Source organism: Drosophila kikkawai, chromosome 3R (assembly GCF_030179895.1).
Source record: "Drosophila kikkawai strain 14028-0561.14 chromosome 3R, DkikHiC1v2, whole genome shotgun sequence".
In the NCBI taxonomy this organism is placed as follows: Eukaryota; Metazoa; Arthropoda; class Insecta; order Diptera; family Drosophilidae; genus Drosophila; species Drosophila kikkawai.
In genome coordinates, this window is record NC_091731.1 from 21,432,364 (window position 1) to 21,454,991 (window position 22,628).

Consider the following 22,628-nt stretch of genomic DNA (forward strand, 5'->3'; position numbering starts at 1 on the left):
TAGAGAGTAGGCTAACCAAAAGGGGATGAATCAATTATAAATGAAATAGGAATAAAATTGAAACTCTTTTCAAGGCCAGATTTACATATAAGAAAAAAACTAAGCCAGGTACAAGATATTGATCTTTTTTTAAACTATGCAAAATAGCACTCAATTTATACACTATTTTTAAGACATATTATTTGTGGTTTATTTCTTTTATAAAATCAATACTTTAAGCCACAAAGTTAATCTAATTTTATGTATCTTGTGTTAAAGTTTGTATCCAAAACAAGGCTCAACCCCTAAATATGTAGCCCTTCCAGCGGTGCGCCTATGCTTGTATGTATTAGAGAGGAGGCGGAGCACATAAAGAGAAGTCAAAATAAATCGATAAATTCTACATAGATACACAGCATCAGCACAGCGGCAACACCAACGACGGTGGGCAATAAACAGCCTACGAATGGCAGTAGCAAAAACAACATAGGCGGCAGCAGCAACAACAAAAGCTTGGTAAAATGTTTTTCGTTTGCCTCCTTGAATTGTCCTTTCACCGCCCGCCGCCCACTGCCCACCGCCCACCGCCCAATACATCCAGCTTCTCATTCAGAGAACCGAATGCGAATACGAATACGAATACAAATACAAATGCGAATACGAATACGAATGCCGAGCCTTGTTCGTGTGCGTTTATTCGCACGCCTGAATGTCTGCCAGTTCGCACTGGGTGTGCGCCTGTATGGGTGTATCTCGTGTGCCTCGGCAGCTGTATCTGTATCTGTGTATCTGCTGCTCTGTTGTTCTGTACTCCACATCTCGCTTCGTTTACTTTGCGCGTAAGCAGGTACACACACATACACACCGCTTTGGTTGGGAAAAATCAATTAAAATTTAACCCACGTCCACAGGACCTGAGCTTACTCGAGATTCCTAACGGATTCCCATCCATATACCCGATCCGAGGGCAGTCGTAAAAATACGCCTGCCATTTGAATGGCAATCGCGGCCACCTTAGCAGGCAATTTATTTTGTCTAATTTGAATTTTAATTAAAAACTTTTACGGGTTCAATAACTTGCCAAGCAGCAGCCAAAAAAGAAAATAAAGAAAGTAAACAACAATATTCAAATGGCTTAAAGGGAACGCTGGCTGGCTGGCTGGCTGGCTCATTTCCATGTAACAGCTGTCTGTCACGGGGAAATATTCAGGCATCCCTCGAAGGAGGTGTCTAAAATTGTTATTCACTTTGTTGCCAAATTAAGTTGAACTTTCTGTGTGACTTTTTAATTGCCATCCGCCCTCCCCCCCCCCCCCCCCCCCCCCAAAAAAAAAGTCAATGAAATTGAGCCAGGTGAAGAGCTGGAAAACTTTTTTAGCCAGGCTTAAAGCTACTTAAAGAAGCTCTTGGATAATTTTGGCAGCAATCATGAGAGTATTTCCTCATTCCCACAAATTGTTTATTCCAAAAGCTAAACGAAATCAGTGCATTCCATTGATGTAAACACACAAATCCTTCATATTTTTCAAAGATTCACAAATCTCTCGCCAGCGACAGGCACTTTCAATCTGCCAAATTGATGGCCTCTAATTACACACGCATTGGGTACAATATATATACATTTACCTAAGCACGTATCCGTATATGCATATCCCATATATATCCCGTTTGGCTTTTACAGCATCGACAATGTAAATAAACAACCTGCAAAAATTGCACATGACTATGCCAATATTTGAATGTTCAGAGGGGCATCTATGATACTGGGGACTGCCCCAAAAAAAAAAGAGGCAAATCTCACATCCACCCACTGAAACACCCACTCATAAACACACACATCCCCTCGCACACACACATCCCCTCGCACACACACACACACTCGCTCTGCCGCCTGTATGCTTGATTTATTTTCAATCTTTGTAGGATGTTGTAAAATATTTTAACGACAGCAATTTTGCCCGCTCGCGGATGATATTAAATTTGTGTATAAAAATTGTAATGGCAGTTCTATTTATTTGCTCGTTCATATATTTTTTTTATATGTAAGAGATATTTTTACCCGCCGGCGTCTTTTTTTATAGAATTTTAATTCGATTCGATTTTGATTAATAATACTCCAATTTCAGCACATCCTTGCGGTGCTGCTCAATCATCGAGAGCAACCGAATAACAGTATGTTCTGAATCGGACTAAGAGCACGGCTCCGGGAGAAGCCTGTAAATTGCGATGCAGCATTGCGTTGTCATGGTTATATCCAGGGAACCGCTCCATCGATCCCACTGCATATCTGCATTTCTAAAATTAGACTCAGCTCTCCGCCATCCCATTCATGTTGCTGCTGTTAGGTTGTGCACTTTGCATGGAGTGTGGGAGTAAACGTGGTAAAAAAGACTCCATTCATATTGCTATTATTTGGGGTTTTCAGCTTAATATGTACTACATACATGTCACATAACACGGCTGCGTATTAAGAGGCATATAAACATACAAATAAAGGACACAGTAAGGTATACATAAAGCATTTCAATATAGTAAATTCTTAAATTGATTGAAGTGTTTGTTTTTTCCTCTACGGCAGTTTTTGGTGATTTATGAGACAATTCCCCAAAAGTTATTATGCATTAACGAAACCCTTAAAAGTATGCAGCAAAAAATTTGTAATGATCCAATATCTACCGGGTATTTGGAGTTGTATTTAATTTTATTAACAAAAACGATTTATTTTTAAGAAACTTTAATATTATTTTATAAAGAAATCCAAATATTAGGCTTTTTGCATGAACTAATTCTTTTTTTAAGCACTCTAAGAGTTTCAAGAACCTTTTTAAGGGGCTATACATTTAATATTTTAATATTGCAAATTCTCTTTTATTAAGTTTAAATATTTCAAGCCCCAAGACCTAACAGAATATGAAAGTATTCACTGTAGTCAAGAGCCGGAATAAATTCGATGCTAAAAAAAACCTAAAACCCAAATGCTTGGCAGGATAATTGTTTATTTTTTTTGCCGTGTGGCTAACAAAAAATAGCAAAATGAATTGCAATGATGACATTCAACTTTCGGTCGGTTTGTCAACGGCTAAATGCCGTTAAATGGGTGAAGGTCAGCGCTGCACTGCGCTGGATGATGGCCTCCGCCCTGAGAGCCTCATCCACGTCCAACTCATCGTCATCATCAGCATCGGTGGTGTGCTGGAGGAGAAGGAAGGCCATTAACAATATGCGGCGGCCTCAAAATCAGCAACTGCAGCGAAGGTGAGCAAACACACACACACAAATGCATATGTGCGGCTGCGACACAGAGATACACCGCAAATACATTCATATATGTATGTATGTGATTGCCCGAAAACACACATACGCAGTGTGGGCCAGGCGACCAAAACAACCCCCGCCCAGCCGCCAGTGGTCATGTTTACTCAAACTCAAATACAAATACTTTCATAATTTCCCATACACACACACACTGTCAGAACACATACACACACACAAATACATGCATAAATCTTCAGATGGCGCCATTTCACTCCTTTGGCGAACTATAAAAGCCAGCCAGCGTCTGCTGGCAAGCTCCTCCAGTAACATCAATGTTTTGCTTGTTGTCGTTTGCTTTTCCATTCCGAGCAACCATCCTGTAAGCCCCCCTGCCACGAACTTACCCACAGCCCCATCCTTGCTAGCCGCCCCCCTGGGCCAGCATCCCTCCAATTACTCACACATTCAACGAGCACTCATTTAAACGAAGCACCCAACGCTTACAGCATAACGTCAAAGTTAACTCGCTGCTGGAGCGCGTGCTTTAGGGGGTTGGGGGTGGGTTTCCCGTTCCCCCCAAAGAGCAAGGGATCCAAAGGATGAAGATAGAACGATAGAGAGAAAGAGAGAGAGAAATAAAGAGGGAGAGAGTGAGAGGAAGAGCAAGCAGTCGTGCGTTCGTGCCATCCGTTCGTGCGTCCCGCATCGCGCATCCTTTGCCACTCTGGCTCTCTGGCAACAATGCTCGCTGATGATGTACAATGGGCCGGAATAGGGAAATCATTAAATTAAAAAGGGGAATTCCCTGGAATTTCTGTAGTTAATAGGAAAAACATTATGTGTATAAACAATCTACTTGATTCCAAGAATCATGTTTGAATACTGAGATAATTAAATGATTTCGTAGAATTGTATTACAAAATTAAACCTAAAATTGTTGTTAATCGAAATATTAACATGTAAATAAATGCAAAATTATTTACCAAGATGGATTCATAGAATTTGTAATTGAATTGCAGGAAGCATCTTATAACGATTCAAATAGTTAAATTTCTGTCTAACTTGAGTAAAGTTCTGATAAGTGGTGACGGCTTTTAGGAAAATATATATGTATAATTTCGCACATCGCGACGCCCCAAAAAAATATTAAAATTTAAAATCAAAAAGAATTGAATAAAAATCAAAACTAATCAGAGAAAACAAGAGGAAAGGTATATGGTATTTAATAATTGTTAAATGTGTTGTCTATAGGAAAATAGATAATTTAAATATTTAAAATACCTTTTTATTCATTTTTGAAATATATATATATTAAATTTAAAATACAATCTATTTGAAATTAGCAACATGTAGACCTGGAAGCCTAAGATCAATTACATTTATCCTACACTATCTGTAGATTTTAGCCTTTACTTTTACCTTTCGGGCATAATCAAATTAATTCTATTAATACTATTAGAATAAGAAATCTATTTCAAATTAAATTCTCGAAAATCTAAAAATGTAGATTGAATGAATTTACTTCCTCCTTATTAGCATCCAATTCTTTAACATCCAGCTAGATGCTAGACCCCGTTGAGAATTCTAGTGCAGCGCAAGCGGTAAGCGGTATGTCGATGCTACAAAGGTCCCTTATGAGCTTTAAACTTTATGACCAAACTTTGTCAAGGAATTTAAATTCAAAACTTTTTTTTTAGAAATATAAACTTTCTGAAAACACACCACTGTTCCAACTACACCCACACTCGCACACACTCACACACACATGCTGACAACTCATTATTGGTACATTGTAGTGGCATTGTCAGATACGGGTACATTCCATTAAAGCGTTCCGAATGTTGTTACGGAATTGACACAGTGTGCAATCGTCCTTTGGCATCCTACCATCTCACCCCCCCTGGCATCCTTTGCTTCGATTCCTTTTCTCCTCTTTGCTGCTTTCTGTTTTTCCTCATTTTTCGTTCTTTCTTTCATTTTCGTTATATTTTTTTTGTGCGAAAATTTACGGGCGTACATTTGTATGTGTACGCGTATATGTGGGCTACTATGTTAAAAGTTTGAGCGGCCACACCCCCTGCCGCCCCCTTTTGAAGCACGAACAACACAGCAACTTGTTTGTGTACAGTGGGTGTGTGCGAGTGGTGTGTGTGTGTGTGTCAATGAGTGTGTCTCTTGGCAAAGTTTTTGGCTACTTTTATTTTTTGGTTGTTATTTAATTGTGTTTGTGTTATTGTTGTTGTTGTCTCGTGTTTGACTTCTGAGTTGTTGTCGTTGTCATCGCTGAAGCAGCGATGTTGCTACTACTGCTGATGTTGTTGTTGTTCTTGGTTGTTGGCTGATAACTTTCGTTTTAACTGTCAATGAAGGCAATTGAAAGTTGTCCCGATTGTTGTGAAACCACCAGAAATTATGTATTGCGCCTTTAAAGGCTGAAATTCCCAACTATCCGAGACGAGACTTTAATTTAGGTTCAAGTTTTCAAGGGATTAAGCACGGGGGAACCCCCATATTACACCAACACAGGCACACAAACGTGAAACTATGACAGCCAGCTGGGCGTCCAACCTGGCTATGGATATACTATAGTAGGCGCATATATACATATATCCCTAGTACATATATCCTCTCAACCAAACACCATAGCCCCGACATTGTAGATATGTATACACAGAGTCACATAATCCCGACGCACACACAGCCACAAACAGAGGGAGTCCTGCGAGGGAGCGACGAAGCGAGCAGGAGAGATGGCCGAAACACAGTTAGCAATTTACTGTATTGTATTATGTATGAATTTTCGTGTGTGTGGCATTACATCTTCTATGTTTTTTAATACCATCTTGGCACGGGAAAAAAAGAGGAGAAGCCCCGAAAGTCCTTGCATTTTATCCTTAGTTGTTATACACACGAATGCACAGCACAGCACACAGAATTCGCAAACTTTTACAACTTTTGAGAGATTTTTGCTGTCAACTATTTTCTTTTCTTTTTCTTTTCTTTTTTTTTTTTGGTCAAGAACGAAAAAGTTACAAAAATCAATGCGCAGAGCAAGAGCTCTTCACTCCGTTTTCTTCGTTTCTTGAATTATTTGATTTTCACCAGCACTTTCGTTGCCTTTTCCTTTCGCACAGACCTTTGTTGTTTGTTGAAAATTATTGAAATATCATTTATTATATGTATACATATCATATATACACGCGTTTATTTATTTATACTTGTGTATACGCATCGAGTTTTAAACGTTAAAAGTTTAGTTTAGCTATGCTTTTGTCGCTTATTTATGTTTTTTATTATTTTCGCCATCTACTTTGTCTAGTTTTTGTTTTATTTAATTTTTTTCTTTTTTACTATTTTGTGTTGTTGTTAGTGTAGAAAAAATTAAAAACGCGCCGTTGGTATAAAAATGTCTTTCAGCTAATGCGATTTTAACGTTTTGCATGCGAACCAACAACTATTTTGGCCAAGTGCGCGCTGCCAAAGCAGAAGCTCTCCCACAGCATCCGAGCGTTGGACCGACGGATGCCGATGGACGATGCTGAGAATGTTGTGAGATACTCGTACTCTGAGATACGCGCACAAGCGAGAAGCAGATACTCCTTGCTCAATGTTTTGATGCCGGCGCTTGCGCCATCTCCTAGCCGGGCATTGCCAGATACCAATTCATGGATCTGCCATTCGCAGCGGTCGCTCGGATGCTGGCGAGCGGGCGCGCATTTTTTAAATCACTTTTCTTCCCCTGGAAACCTCAGGGTAATTAGGCTGCTTTTATGACTTCACTGGAAGCATGAAATCGGGCACAAAAACAACAATAAGTGAGTAATGAGAGGGTGAGGAGCTGAGCGGCGATCACGTGAAGAACTCGCGTGTCGCGCAAGGCAGGCGGATGCGGCAGGCAGACGCACCGAGATCCGATGGACGGACACGGGGCAGGCAGGCAGACGACGCCGGCTCTTGATGATAACGATGAACGCTTAAAAACATCAGTTTTTCAAATAACAATTACAGTGAGGACTCGCTGAGGTGGGTTTTGATTTCAATTTGGAAACTCTTAAAGCAAAAAATATATTTTTTTCTGTATTTTTGAGAAAGTAGAACAAACCCATTGTCTTAAATATATTTAAATTATTTAATAATTTCCGAGAACAATAAAGAAATACGAGTCCCTACAGAGGCCAAAGATTAATAGCATTCTTTACTTAAAAATAATATATCCTTTTTAAAGTTTAAAATCTTAAAAGGTCCTACAGAAAGATTTTCTCTTAAAATTAAATATTTAAGATTAAAATATCCTTTCTAATGCTTAAATTCTATAAAGGACCTTTAACAAGATTTTCCTCTTAAAATGAAATCAAAATTGATTACTAAAAATAAAGAATACTTCTTTAAAAATTACTACCCCAATATCAGCTATCTGAAGCCTCGGGTAACTCCTTCAGGAGGTTCCACTGTGGCCTGTTCCCTTTATAGAAAACCAAGCCGCGCGGGCACCAAAGGCAGCTTGTATTTTCCTTTATCAGCCGGCGGTCAGGTCGATGGCGGCATCAGCGCCGTGTTATGAAATCTCGGACATGCGGCTCGAATGCTATAAATATCGCAGGTCTCGTGCTAACCAACTATCAGTGCCGGAGGAAACGTGCAACGTACAGCCAGCACAGCTCAGCTCAAAAATACTCGCCATAACAATGAGGCTGCAGGTCTTCTTGTTGTGCCTCGCCCTGAGTGCTCTAGTCAGCGGAGGAGGTAAGTCCCAAGCAAAGACACAGTGATCTAGGCAGAAAACTAACCCAACAGTACTATTATTTACTACAAATAATAGCCACCTCCCACGAGTCCGAGAGGCGGATGCATCCGGTTTTTTCCCTGGTGGGTTCCAACCCCTCGGGAGGCCGGTCCAAGCGCGCCATGCCACAGATAGTCTTTAATGCAATGAAGGCCGAGGAGCGTTATGCAGAATATTGGCAAGGACTGGCGGGCCAAACCCTGGATCAGCAGCTCGAGAGCAAGCTGAGGCTCAATACCCAGCTGGCCCGCAACGTGATGCTCTTCATCGGCGACGGCATGTCCATACCCACAATCACGGCCGGTCGGGTGTACTTGGGCGGCGAGGAGAAGCAGTTCGCCTTCGAGCAGTTCCCCTATGTGGGTCTGAGCAAGACCTATTGCGCCAACATGCAGGTGGCGGACTCCGCCTGCACGGCCACCGCCTATCTGGGCGGCGTCAAGGCCAACTACGGCACCATCGGAGTGAGTGCGGCGGTGCAGTTCAAGGATTGCCAGGCGCAGGCGCAGACCGCCCACCATGTGGCCTCAATTGCGGCCTGGGCCCAGAAGCAGGGAATGGCCACCGGATTAGTGACCACCACCTCGGTCACGCACGCCTCGCCGGCAGGTGTCTATGCGCATCTGGCAAATCGGAACTGGGAGAACGATGCCGAGGTCGTGGGAGACGGCGGAGATCCCAGTCTCTGTCCAGATGCTGCTGTTCAGCTGATAAACAGTCCCGTGGGTCAGAAGCTCAATGTGATCATGGGCGGTGGTCGCGAGAACTTCCTGCCCAAGAGCGTCACAGATAGCAGTGGAGCACCAGGACGTCGTCTGGATGGACGCAATCTCATTGAGGAGTGGAAGAGCCAGCACACTAATAGTGCCCACTATGTGGAGAACCGACGGGAGTTGCTTGACCTCTCTAATCACACCTCGCGGGTGTTGGGTTTGTTTGCGCCCTACCACATGGCCTACCACTTGGACGCAAATCCCAGTGAACAGCCCACGCTGGAGGAGATGGTTCAGGCTGCCATGAACGTGCTGGAACGCCAGAGCGCCGGTCGGGGCTACTTCCTGTTCGTGGAGGGTGGCCGCATCGATCACGGTCATCATGACACCTTGGCCCTGCGAGCCATCGACGAGACGGCGGAGTTTGACAAGGCAGTGAGGTTCGCCAGGAGTCACACCAGCACCGATGACACCCTGATCGTGGTCTCCTCGGATCACTCGCACACCATGTCGCTGGCGGGCTACTCAAGCCGTAAGAACGACATCTTTGGTATAAACGACGGACAATTAGCGGCGGATGATCTGCCCTATGCCACCCTCAGCTATGCCAATGGGCCCGGTTACGACAGCAACTACCTCAGGGAGGGCGGAGCAGTCAAAAGGAAGAATCTGCGGGCCATCAACATGAAGAACAAGGACTTTATGTTTCCCAGTACTGTACCCCTGGAGTCGGAGACCCATGGCGGCGACGATGTAGCCGTCTTCGCCAGCGGGCCCTACGCCCAGCTCTTCACCGGAGTCTATGAGCAGCACTTCATCCCGCACGCCCTTGGCTACGCAGCTTGCCTTAGTGAGCGGAACATGTGTGCGGATGGAGGCATTGCTAGAAGGCCACGATGAAGCTTCGCGGAGAGGTTTAGCTGAAGACTCAGGGATCACTGTATTATGCTCGTTTAAGACAGCAGCCACTAGGTTAAGATAATAATTTAAGGGGAGGGACAAATCAAATATTTGCATTAGATATAAAACATTAATATTAAAATATAAACAGAACGGAAACTAACTTTGTGCACTCGAAAACTTGCAGTTCGCCAAAGGATCATATCATCGATTCAAAAATCGAACATAACTAAGCCAAAAAAGCAGAAAAATTTAATTCGGAAATCTTACATATTCTAGACTAGAGGTTTACGCCGATGGTTAAAGGCATCGGCGGCGGCGTAGAGGTCAAAATGACTCGGCGGCGGCGGCGTAGTAGTCAGAAAGAACCGGCGGCGGCGGCGCGTCAAATAAGGCAAAAAGGCCATTTTAATGAGTTATTTTTTTTTTTTTAAGTTTTATAAAGAACAATGACACTGAAGGCCGCGCTGAAGCTGCGCCGATGCCGCACCAGCGGCGCGCCGCGGCGCGCCGTTATTTTCATAATTTGGCGGCGGCGCGTCAAATAAGGCAAAAATCGGCGGCGGCGGCGGCGTGGCGCGGCGGCGTATATGTCTATTCTAGACTAACAAATCTGCAGAATAAAATTTAAATTTAAAAAAAATCTACATTTTGGTCAATTTTTGAGAATTTTAACGATGTAACCTCTTATGAAAATTAAAAAAAAATAGCAATACAAATTTTATTTCAGAACATGGCTAGAAAGACCCCTTTCTTAGTGCTGATCATGAATATATATGATTTATAGCGTCGGAAATGACTGCTTCACTGCGTAGTAAGCTTCTGACTAAAATTATACTATCCAGCGAATTACTTTAAATTCAAACTTGATACTTTCAAACCGGCATTTATCGATAGAAAACTAGTCATTTATCGATGACCCTTTATCGTTTGAACGCCGCCAAAAGCAAGATTTTGTCCCTCCGCGCGTACGGTCACACAGCAACGGAGCACAACAAAATACGTATTTTTCTGCCCACCAAAGTGTCTAAAATCCAGCTAAGGCAGCGCTGCAGGAGCCAATATCCGATGTAAACAATTAACTTAAGTGAGTAACATTGCCGGGAGCAGCAATTCGTCACATGTGCGCAGTTGGGCAGGCGAGGAACGAGCTTTCCAGAAGAGTGTGCGTGCGTCCGTGTGTGTGCGTGTGTGAGCAACCAGTTTCCTTGGCTCCGCGACTTGCGCTTCTCGGATTCCCATGTGTGTATGTAACGAAAACAATAACAATTTGCACACGCAGTGTGGCAGTCCAAAAGTTGGCCAATTCCGGATCATCATCGGCAGCAGCAGCAGCAACAGCCCTGCACGGCGATTACGTTGACCAGCCAGCTAGCAGGGAGCTTGATTTATTAATAATTATTGCCCATTGGCAGACTGTGTGTAGTGGTGACTTCAATTGTTGTCGTCATTCACCTTGAATCTTGAATCCGGGCAAGGTAAGCGTCCAAAGTCGCTCCGGATATACAATGTGTATCGCCACGCTCCATTGGACGCTCTGCAATTCTCTATAGAGCAGTCGCATAGCAATTTCGCTTGCCATGTGCTTGCATTCCATCATGACTTTCAGTGGTTACACGTCGACAAGACAATTGCCTTGCCAGCGGTCGATGGCTTATCAGCCGCTGCAAGGGATCCACCGATAAGAGGGCTACTTCTAATCAAAGATTATGACTTGAAACAATTGGGATATATGTATTGTTAGGCAAGCCGTTTTGAAGTCCATTAAGTTAAAAAATTTGTTAAAGAAAAAAGGAAAGTACAATGGATATATTTTTCTTTTTTGAAGTGTTAATAACCAATTAACCTTTATGTATTATTAAAATTTTAGTCGGAAGTTTACAACACAAAAAAGGATTCATTTCATATAAATTCATAATCAGCAGCAACAGTCGAGTCAATTTAGCCATGTCAAGAAAAAATTCTTCGAATTTTAAATTCAATATGCAGATTAGTTAAACTTATAAAAAGTAATACTGATAAAAAAGACATTACCATCTAAAAAGATAGATTAAATAACCTTTATTATTTCCTTTAGTAAATACTGGTTTTAAAAATCTTTAAAATACGTTTCTCAGAACGTTTAATCAAATCAAATTTTGAGTATATCAGAATGGGATTTCTTTGGGCTTGACAACAGATTTCTTGTGGAATTCATAGACATTGTTGAGTGCCAAAACAAAATCCAAAAAGATTAGGTTTGAAAATAGCCAAGAAAATCTTTGAAAATCCAGGTAGAGTTGGGTTTCCATGTTTTTACATTTAAACATAGTTGTAACAGCTCTTATTCTTTTCGGTTTTCAGTTTTTTGAGTAAACACTAAGTGAGATTTCGTTGCTCGGGTTTGTTATTAGCTTGAAAAGATTTCAGTGGCAGCCCAAATCCATACATTCACAAACATATATTAACCCAATTCCCTATGACTAATTCATAAAATCTCGGACGCTGCCAAAATTTCTTTCTAATTAATTCTTAAACAACATAAAACAATGGATGCAATAGAGACCCCATTGGGTGCAAGACCTTTAAACTGATTAATCGTCAATTTTGATACACTCGCACACATGTGCAGTGCTGTATATTTTCTATTATTAATTGCTGCTTTCCCAGCGGCGATCAAAGTTTCGCTCACTTTTGGCGGCGGCTTCTCTCCGTGTATTCTCTCTGTCTATTTTGCTCTTTGTTTTGGCATTTGTGCTTTTGGTTTTTGGCTCAGTTGTTGCTTTTGCTCGGTTTGTGCAACATTAGCGGGGAATCACAGTCCGGTGAGGGTTTGAAAAATCATGGAATTCAAATTTTATTACACAATTGTGACGCTCTCCTCGTCATTATTGACTTTATCTTTCGCTCTTTGTCGAGCACATTCGATTGAACTTTGCTTCGGTTGAGGAAAGTCGCACCGAATTCGCTTTGAGCTACAGATTAGCTTCCCCCACAGATACCATCAGCTGTGACATAGAACGCAACTTTATTTGCAGTGCATTTCATGTAAATATTTACATAAAAATGCTTTAGATTCTAGAGACTCTGTTCTGATAGCGTCATCCTAAATGCAGTAGATGTCGGTTAAAAGGTAGAGAAAAATAAATAAAGCAAACAAAATGTATCATCATGGTTTGCAATACTGAACTAAACAAGAAATTGGTAAAGCAAATACGTTAAAGTTTATCCTAAAATCTATTTTCTTTTGAGCACAACACTAAATAGTCAATACATAAAATATCATTTTAAATATAACAATTTCAAACTCACTCAAACTCAAAATGCAAACAAACTTATTCGTAAGAGATATTTTCTCTTAGCGAAAGAGTGACTCATAACCGAAATCTACTGTCTCTCTGACTAAAGCTAATTATTCTATTCGGCTACACCTCTCATTCCTCATCCCATTGATGCAATCGTCTCCAGCTGCGGCAGGTACGGCGGCAGGGTGTCTAGGCCGCCCATCACTCGATCGAAGCTGAGGGCATGACGCGGTGAAGTCATCAGCTGACGCACTCCGAAGGCCACGTCCTCGCAGCTACTGCGCTCGCTCGGCTCCAGCTGCCAGCAGTTGAGCAGTAGCTGATAGAGATCCCCGTAGACGTACGCTGGCTGTGCGGGGCGCACTGCTGCCCGTATGGCATCGAGGAGCTGCTGGCTGCTGGCTACCACATTGGCATAGGGAGTACCGCCCAGGGAGCAGCATTCCCAGGCCACGCAGGCCAGTGACCACACATCGGAGCGAGCAGAGTGATGATGCTGGTGACGCAGCACCTCCGGGGCCAGCCATCTGCTGTGGTCCGGCTGCTGGCGATTGTTGTTCATAAACTGCAGGGGTCCAAAGACGCTCAGCTTCAGCTTGGACTCACTGGTCACGAAAATACTGTGTGAGCAAAGCTGGCGATGCACAACCTGGCACTGGGTCAGATAGGACATGGCACTGGCCAGCTCGTAGATCCACTGCAGCACCAGTTGCTCCGAGAGGGAAGTGATGCGAGGGGATGGGGCCATAAGGCGACTCTCCACCAGCCTGCGCTTGAGACTGACGCGTTGTTGCTCGAAGATTAGGTAGAACCAGTCGGGACTGGCTGACACTCCGTAGAAATCCAGCAGGTGCTCCTGTCGCTTTAAATTCACTAGCTGGCGCATCTCTCTTAGCAATTGCGCTTGGGTAACTCCATTCAAATCGTCCAGGCAGAGCACGTGCAGAGTGCAATCCCGAATAGTATCGTTCGCGGAAACCTTTCCCGTTATAATCTCTCCGAAGCGTCCGTCTCCGATCACATCGTTTACATTCAGACGCAAGCCATTCCTCGGTATTCGCTCGAATCCCTCCACCAGCTGTTGCAGCTGATTCTTAAAGTTTTCCGGCGAATGTGGCAGTGGTTCGTCCTCCACCAGGTAGCCATTGTTCTCCCTCTCAATGATTGGCGTCTGCAGTGTCATCTCGTGGCCATTGCGTCCCGTCAATCTTCGACCGCGGCAGGTCTTGTAGCGTAAATAGAAGTAGGCGATGAGGCTAAGCAGCAGGCATGTGCCAAAGATCACACAGGTAACGGCCAAGGCTACCACCGAGGACTGACCTTTATCGAAGGTGGCGTAGCTGAAGTCGTCCAGCGAGGACACGTGCTGGTCGTGTGTGCCACGGCTGTACATCGTCTTGGTCACGCCCTCAAGGGTGCTCACCTAAAAGCAGTAGTTCCTTGTAAAGTTCTGCTTCCAACCGAGGCCAGGGATAACTTACCACTCCCAGACTTATGTGGACATGGGCGTTTGCCTGATCTAAGGGTGCATTATGATATCGTCCATATCGCTTTCCATCGCCCACCACAAAGCTCCGGGTGCGATTGTCCTCCGGTCGATCGTAGTCCAGCTCGGCGGCTATGTAGTAGGGCAGTCCATCCTGCTGTGCCTTCTGCCAACTGCCCAGCAGTTGAGCATCAAAGGGCTGACTCAGCGCATTGTCCACATACTCCACAATGACCAGGAGCTGACTCACCGGTCCATTGTCATTCCGGATGGGAGAGAGCTCTACAGTGATAGTACGATCGGTGCGGTTAAGAATTTTGGCCTGCGCCGGTGAAGGGCTAGGCAGACCCACCTGAAATATTAGTTTTTATTAGCTATGCAGATCTTTCTCTTCACTTTTCAAGCCAAACCCACCTCTGTGCTGGCCTGCAGCGTGGCCTGGCCGCACTCTGCCTCTCCCTGCGGCTGTTCCCGGCAGATGGCACGTACGGTGACGTTGTATAGCGTAGCTGGCTGTAAATCCGTGAGCTCGAACTTGGTCTCCGAGCTCTGGACCATGAACTCGGGCTGAGGGAAGGCTGGCAGCGAGGAGTAGGTGTTCAACACCTGGGCGCGTATCAGGAAGCTAGCCAGCTGCTGGTTGGGCAGAACTGCCTCTGCAGCTCCTGCGAGCAGGAGTTTCCTCGGCTCATAGGCATCCCAGGCAACAGTGAGGCTATTCTCTGTTTTGTTGGCCACATGCAGATGATGCGGTGCCGGCTGCCTAGTTGGCGTGGTGGAGTAGTACGAGTGCACACCAACGCCGCCGCAATACTGCGCCTTGTTGGCCAGGCAGCGAGTGTTGCACAGCTGCTCATCCTGCTCCTCCGTGGGCACGATGGCGTTCGCACAGAAACATTTCTCCCCCGCCAGGACGGCATAGTGGTGCTCCTGGTGCTCGCAGATCTCGATGCATGTCTGCGGGGTCTTGGCATAGACGGATTCCTTCAGCAGATCCGTCCTCGCAGTGTAGCAACCGACGTAGTAGTACACCGGGTTCTCCTCGGGAGCGGGTGCCACTCCTGGCGGCAGTGAACAGAACACAGCCACGAGGCCGAGCAGCAGAACTGGGCGGTGTCCGCTTCCAAATCCGCGCGTTCTCGGTTCCATGGCGACTGAGTGGCGTATGGCAAATGAGCACCTCCTGTGCGACGTCCGCCCTGATTGGGACTAATTAAACAATGTTTTTTTTTTTATTTCACGGGCACCCAATTTAGGCGAATTAAACGATTATTCTTTTTCCCCGCTCAACATTTTTCCAAGCGCCCAGTTCTTGTTCTCTGCTTCTTCCACTACCGTTCGGTGTTGTGTTGTTGCTGTTGCTCTCGGCAACCGTTTCCAGTTGACTAATCGCTGGCACAACTGTTGCTGTTACTCTTCAGCCTGGTTGTTTACATCGCCCCGCAAGGCGGAGGCACGGCAGAGTGAGCAGGATGACCACTGGCCCAGCTTGGGCCCCCGATCAGCGGAAGATAGCTGAGCTGTTCACACACCTGCTTGACAAGCCGAGCTCTGGCAGGTAGCCACGGCATTGCCAGGTGCGTTTCGATTCCCATTTGAAATCTATGAATCAGCGCGCCAAAGACGGCCGCAATGTCCAATTTAATTATGTGGCCAAGTGTTAATTGGACAGACGCAACTTTGCTAACGTTGCAGCTGCCAGCTGTCCCACCAGCTATGCATGCCCCCCATTCGTTCCACTCTTTCTCTCTCTCTTGGGGCCGGGCGCCATGTGGGCAGCGGAAGAGAGGTGGCGCTCTCGTCTAGCGATCGCCTCTCTCACTATTCCATTAACTAAGCCAGAGGTGACTTGCGTGTTGTTTGCAGTTTGATTTGGTTGACAGTCGCGCTGGTCGTTATTCCGCGACATCTATTCCCATTCCCGATCCAATTCAGTTCAATTAAGAGCCAGCATAGCTTTTTTCGGGCGATTATCGCGTGTCTGGCATAATTTCCAAAACTGCTGCCGCTGCTGTTCTTCCAGTTGTTGTTGCTCCTGCTGCTGGTACGCTCTTTGTTTTGGCTGCGCTTCCAATTAGAATTCAAGTCACCGGCCGCGGTCAACTGCGTAGTGCGACCAAAGTTGTCGACGTCATCACGGCGCAGCAAATGAAATTAATGTTAATTTTTAAGTGCTGCGGTCGGTTGTGCTTGTGCCCGTACTTTCATTTGTGGTGAACCCTATTTGGGAACCCTTTCCATACAGAAATGGATCCCGAAAAACCCCTAAGAATATCAGAACAAAAATTATAGAAAGTGTGGGAGTTTTACTTTATTTTCTTTGAAAGTTTCAGCTGGAAAAACCGGTTTAAAAATCTATCTAATTAGTCACTCAATTTCATAAATTAAAAGGAACATATTGAAATCGTATAAGAAAATATACTAAATATTAAATGTTATGAAAGAAAACTGTTCTTGTTATAATCACTTGTAAAAAAAAACAACTGCTTTCTTGTCTGGCAGCAAACTACCACTCATTGTGATAACTATTTTTCTATTTTTGAATTGGTTAACTGCTTGTAGCCTTAATGTACTTATATATCAATCAAATGGCAATACATTTGTGTATTATATTAGTTTTACCAGTCATCGGCAGTCATTGATATTGTATAAACTTATCAGGCAATAATACTTATTGGTAGTTTTATTTTAGAGATAAAAAGTGAACATTTTATGTCTAAAATAAATAAATTTGACAATATCTAAGCAATCAGTGTTTGACACTAATAAAGACAATTTTCTTTATAATTTATTTAAAAAATATAATCTTAAAAAAGAATTGAACGAAAGAGTATAGGATCTCTATTAAAATAAGTAATTTATGACTTTTTATAATAACTAGAGGAACTCTCTGGTTCCAGATGGTAATATAAAATGTTATTACGGATACATACAGTTTGATTTCATATATATTTATTATATTTAGTATCGGACATTACTTGACATCGAATAATAATAATAACATACAGCTTATGTTTTAAGAGCATCTGCTTCTTTATGTATTTCTTGACTTGTCCCTTTTTCTACACTTTCGAAAGATTTCCCTTCTCCAACACTGATTAGTTTTTGTACCTACAAAGTACACAATTTTATATATCCCACGCACCTGAACAATTCCGATTACATGATGCGGCTGCCGCTGCCGCTGAAATCTTTTGACAACGCGGAGCAGCGCATGGTTGGATTTATTTTTGGCCGCCTCTCATAATTGCAGGCCGCGTCGCTTGTGTCTCGTGGCTGTGCCAAAATTAAATGAACTCGCAGAAAAGCTTGCGCAATTACCGTTAGCCCGGACTTGCTTTGTTTCCTTTCCGCCCCGTAAATTGCTCTGCCCCTTGCCCGGAAATGGGAAAGAAAACATTGGGAAAACATTCAATTTACATTACATTTATTTTTGTTTGTTATTCCAGCTGACATTTTAAGAAATCCTCAAACGAGTAAAAGTTGATATTCTAAAAACGAAGCCCATCAATCACATAAACAAAAACCGAAACTCTAAACAAACTCAAAAAAGCAAAGCAGGAGCTCAGGATAACAGGAAAGCAGGCGGGAAATCCAGAATGGGCGGCTCGGCAGTGCAGGTGATCAACGCCTCCGAGGAGCACACATTCGTGCTCAATGAGGAGGCCCTGAGCGAAGTGCTCATGCGCGAGGAGGTCAAGGACCGGTTCGTCTGCGTCGTCTCTGTGGCGGGAGCCTTCCGCAAGGGCAAGAGCTTCCTGCTGGACTTTTTTCTGCGGTACTTGTACTCAAAGGTGTGTTTATGCTCAACAATAGTACAGCTTAGTAATATTCCAAATGATTCTGACTTTTACTTACTGTAATCCTCAGTATGTACACCATGATGTCTCGGATTGGCTGGGTGATGAGTCAGAGCCCCTGTCTGGATTTTCGTGGCGTGGCGGCTCTGAGCGCGATACCACCGGCATCCTTATGTGGTCCGACATATTCCTGCACGACTACCCCAGCGGCGACAAGATAGCCATCATCCTGCTGGACACACAGGGCGCCTTCGATAGCCAGAGCACAGTCCGGGATTGCGCCACTGTCTTTGCCCTGAGCACTATGCTGTCCTCGGTGCAGATATATAATTTGTCACAAAACATCCAGGAGGATGACCTACAGCACCTGCAGCTTTTCACCGAATATGGCCGCCTGGCGCTGGCCGACACCGGCAAGAAGCCGTTCCAGCGCCTTCAGTTCCTTGTCCGCGACTGGAGCTTCCCCTACGAAGCGGAGTACGGAGCCCTAGGTGGTGACAAGATACTGAAAAAGCGGCTAGAGGTGTCTGACAAGCAGCATCCCGAGCTGCAGTCCCTGCGCCGTCACATCTCGTCCTGCTTCACAGAGGTTGCCTGCTTCCTGATGCCACATCCGGGCCTGAATGTTGCCACGAATCCACAATTTGACGGCAAGCTCAAGGATATCACGCCCGAGTTTAAGAACAGCCTGCGCACCCTGGTACCCATGCTGCTGGCTCCGGACAATCTGGTCTACAAGGAAATTAGCGGCCAGCGAGTGCGGGCTCGCGATCTCATCCAGTACTTCCAGTCGTACATGAACATCTACAAAGGCAACGAGCTGCCCGAGCCAAAGAGCATGCTGGTGGCCACCGCTGAGGCCAATCATTTGACTGCCGTAGCCGCCGCCAAGGAACTCTACCAGCAGCTCATGGAGGAGGTGTGTGGAGGTACGCGGCCGTACTTAAGCACCGCCCATTTGGAGACGGAGCACATCCGGGTCAAGGACAAGGCCCTTTTCCAGTTCGCCACCAAGCGGAAGATGGGCGGCGAAGAGTTTACCGAGAAGTTCCGCCAGCAGTTGGAGGACGATCTCGAGGAGGTCTTTGTCAACTACCGGGCGCACAACGAGAGCAAGAACATCTTCAAGGCAGCCCGCACCCCGGCGGTGTACTTCGCCTGCGCCGTCATCATGTACATCCTCAGCGGCATCTTCGGCCTGGTGGGCCTCTACACGTTCGCCAACTTCTGTAATCTGGTCATGGGCGTGGCTCTGCTCACGCTGGCTTTGTGGGCCTATATCAGGTGAGTGTAGTACATTTTTTGATCGGACTTATGTCTCTACCTCCTACTTGACTCCTTGTGACTGACCAATATCCTTTCATTTTCAGATATAGCGGCGAGCTGAGTGACTTTGGCGGCAAGTTGGATGATTTTGCCACGCTCATGTGGGAGAAGGTAACCTATGAAATGAATTTATTAAGTTTTGGGTAATATGTAATCCCTATATCCCCTATAGTTTATGCGGCCCATATACCACGGCTGCATGGAGAAGGGCATCCAGCATGTGGCCACGCATGCGACCGAAATGGCTGTGGGCGGAGGCGGCGCGGCCGGTTACCGAAGCCAGACATCGGTGAATGCATCGAATGGCAAGGTGAAGCGCTCATGAGAATACGCCCAAGGAGTGCAGCACAAGACGCAGCAGCCGCAGCAGGTGCCTCCAAACATCATCTGCAGCAATAACAACAACAACAATGTGGCATACAAATCAAACAAAAGCAGCAGCAACAGCAACAACGAGGCCCGCGGTTTCATCCACAACATCTGGCGCAAGTTCACCATTAGCGGAAGCAACGAATCAATGGCCAAAGCCACCGGTCCAAGCCCCTCGGCCCCAGCCCCAAATAGTCGCAAAAAGCGCAAAGCGAAGCGCAACTAAGGGTCTAGGGACCCCCCTCTCTGGTAGTATGTATAAACCGACGATAACTTTCTTTATATTGTGTGAGAACGTGAACCGGAAACACAAATGTCTAGCTATTAAAAAAGCCCTAAAAGGAGATTGTTTTTATATTGCATCCAATTTTGAAATGTAGTTGGTCTAAATTACGTATATATATATATATTTAAGAATCATTAATAAGTGGCTTGCATTCGTTGAGAAGTAACATTTTAAATTGTTTATTTTTTTTTTAGAAACGATATGCGTATACACATATAAATGAAATTCAACGCTGTAATATAAAAAGATCGCTAACGAATTTAATTTGTTTATTTTACCACTCTCCCCCTTCCCCTCTTCCATCTCATCTTTGGTATAGAATTCCATAAGCAATCTATGTATAAAAAGAATGTTGCACATTGTTGTTGGCTGGTTTGCTAAGCGCCTCATTTTGCCACCCCCTTTGTTATTACTATTAGTTTAAAAAAATAAAGAAAACCCAAAACAAAAATAAATAAAAATAAAGAAGAATTTCATAAGGAAATCATTGCCACCCATTAAAGTTGAACGAACACAAAGGAGCAATGCTGGTATATAGGTGATTAGTTTATCTTGTGCAGTTTACAGTATAGAAAAGTCTTGGTTTTGTTTCGATTTAAACAATTAAATAAATAAATATATGTATGATAACAGCTCACTAGCAGTTATGGCCATCGAAAATAAAAGAAAAGAAAATGCATTTTTCCTCCTCCAGCAGAGATACGGAATTATTTCTTTCCGCCGCAGCACTTGCCGCCTTGGCCATCGGCTCCCGCCGAGCTTCTCTCCTTGCCACCCGAAGCAGCCGCCGACTTCTTGGGGGCATTGCAGTCACACTTGTCGGGACTGGGGCACTTGCAGCCCTCGCTGCATTTCTGCGGAGTGCACTTGCATGCTGTGAAGGATAAAATATGTTTTTGTGGAGTCAGCAAAGGCAGAAAATGGAGATTTATTGCCGATTTTTTCTACTGCTTATGTACAATCCACAGGCAATAAAACCAACTACAAATATCCTGTGAAAAAATGGCTTACCTTTTCCACAAGATTCACAAGGCATGTTTGTATATCTTTTGTTTAGAGAATTTACACCACAAAACTTAGATCTTCTTGAATTTAAAACCAATTGGTACACTGAATTTCTACAGACAAAATTTTCAGACAACTCGGGCCAGGAATGTGACATTTTAAGCAGCGCATGCGTGCGTAGGAATTTTCCGGAATGGAACACTCGACCGGAAAAAAAGTCAGCAACAGGTTGAAACCCAAAAAAAAAGCTAGCAAGCCGATGTTTTTATACCCTTGCCGTTATAATAATAGATTCGGCTACTGTTATTAGAGATTAAACAAAAACAATCTAAGAATAAAAATAGTCTGAAGTCCTTAATAAGGACCTTTTGTTAGAGCCGGAAAAACAGAAACCGAATCGATGCATCGACCAAAATAGAAAGAATCGAGCTATACCTTCTGAAGCTCAGGAATCATAAAAGTGGACATAACTTTCGACTTACATATGTAGTACATATCATGTACCTACCTTCAATAGAAAATAAAAGATTAATCTTAGTTTGCTGTGAAACGGACAGACGGACATGACTAGATCGACTTGGCTGCTGATAATAATTAAAAACACCACCCAATAAATAAAATTTCAGTCCATTAAATTACATATCATTTAAACTTATTATTCTCACGATTTTTATACCCTTGCAGGGTATTATAATTTCAGTCAGAAGTTTGCAACGCAGTAAAGGAGACCTTTCCGACCCTATAAAGTATAAATATTCTTGATCAGCATCAACAGCCGAGTCAATCTAGCCATGTCCGTCTGTCCGTCTGTCCGTCCGTCCGTCTGTCCGTTTCTACGCAAACTAGTCCCTCAGTTTTAAAGCTATCTGAATGAAACTTTGCATATAGTCTTCTATATACTCTCACTGCTATATATGTCGGAACGGGCCGGATCGGACGACTATATCATATAGCTCCCATACAAATGATCGATAAATTTTTAGAAAAAAAATTATAACTTAGCTGTTTTTCAACATTTTTGCACCATTTTTTAGATATGGCCATTTTATATTATCCAAAAAGTGCTTGTCAAACTGTAAAAGTTGAATCTCACTTGGACCAGTGCTTATCAAACTGTAATCTGAACTTCCGCCTAAAAGATGCCACGTTTTTAATAGAAAACCCCAAAAGTATGCTTTAATTTTTTAATAATGCTTATGAGCATCACAGATGCAAGTGAGCAAAATTTTTCATTCAATTTGGCCGCTTTCCAGACTGGGGTAACAGGCGAACAGAAACCAGCAGCAAGCAACTGAAAACTGGTATAAACTGTTATAAAAACTTTTGGGCAAATATAATAATTGGTATAAACTGTTATATTTCATTTTATGCATTTATATCTATTTGTTGCCGACAACAACAGCTTGATGGCAACAACAACCCCTTTACAACAACATCCCTTC

The 22,628-nt window shown here is 43.9% G+C and overlaps 4 protein-coding genes across 9 annotated transcripts in view; 2 read left to right on the forward strand and 2 right to left on the reverse strand.

The window, feature by feature from the left end:
- LOC108073483 (uncharacterized) overlaps positions 1–6,686 on the reverse strand; it is a 33,577-nt gene extending 26,891 nt beyond the window's left edge. For all 5 annotated transcript variants that reach the window (XR_011445225.1, XM_070286906.1, XM_017165138.3 and 2 more), the window contains exon 1: positions 6,371–6,686. The gene's annotated coding sequence lies outside the window, so the exon portion shown is untranslated. The remainder of the gene's footprint in view (positions 1–6,370) is intronic.
- Positions 6,687–7,871: 1,185 nt separating this feature from the next.
- phu (phurba tashi) lies at positions 7,872–9,788 on the forward strand. Its single transcript, XM_017164977.3, has 2 exons — positions 7,872–7,977; positions 8,054–9,788. Exons 1-2 carry the CDS (start codon positions 7,920–7,922, stop codon positions 9,628–9,630), a joined length of 1,635 nt encoding a protein of 544 aa, XP_017020466.1. The 5' UTR covers positions 7,872–7,919; the 3' UTR covers positions 9,631–9,788.
- An 802-nt stretch (positions 9,789–10,590) lies between these two features.
- atl (atlastin GTPase) lies at positions 10,591–20,879 on the forward strand. 2 transcript variants are annotated; one of them, XM_017164978.3, is made up of 5 exons: positions 10,591–10,717; positions 17,850–18,194; positions 18,271–19,484; positions 19,571–19,637; positions 19,699–20,879. In XM_017164978.3, the coding sequence occupies exons 2-5, from the start codon at positions 18,000–18,002 to the stop codon at positions 19,849–19,851; spliced, it is 1,629 nt and encodes a 542-aa protein (XP_017020467.1). In that variant the 5' UTR covers positions 10,591–10,717; positions 17,850–17,999; the 3' UTR covers positions 19,852–20,879. The 2 variants fall into 2 exon arrangements, with proteins under 2 accessions (XP_017020467.1, XP_017020468.1); XM_017164979.3 differs by lacking the exon at positions 10,591–10,717 and adding an exon at positions 16,303–16,444.
- On the reverse strand, positions 12,621–16,248 carry Wsck (tyrosine-protein kinase Wsck). Its single transcript, XM_017164975.3, has 3 exons — positions 14,815–16,248; positions 14,396–14,752; positions 12,621–14,337 (listed from the first exon to the last, which is right to left on the reverse strand). Exons 1-3 carry the CDS (start codon positions 15,547–15,549, stop codon positions 13,051–13,053), a joined length of 2,379 nt encoding a protein of 792 aa, XP_017020464.1. The 5' UTR covers positions 15,550–16,248; the 3' UTR covers positions 12,621–13,050.
- Positions 20,880–22,628: the final 1,749 nt, after the last annotated feature.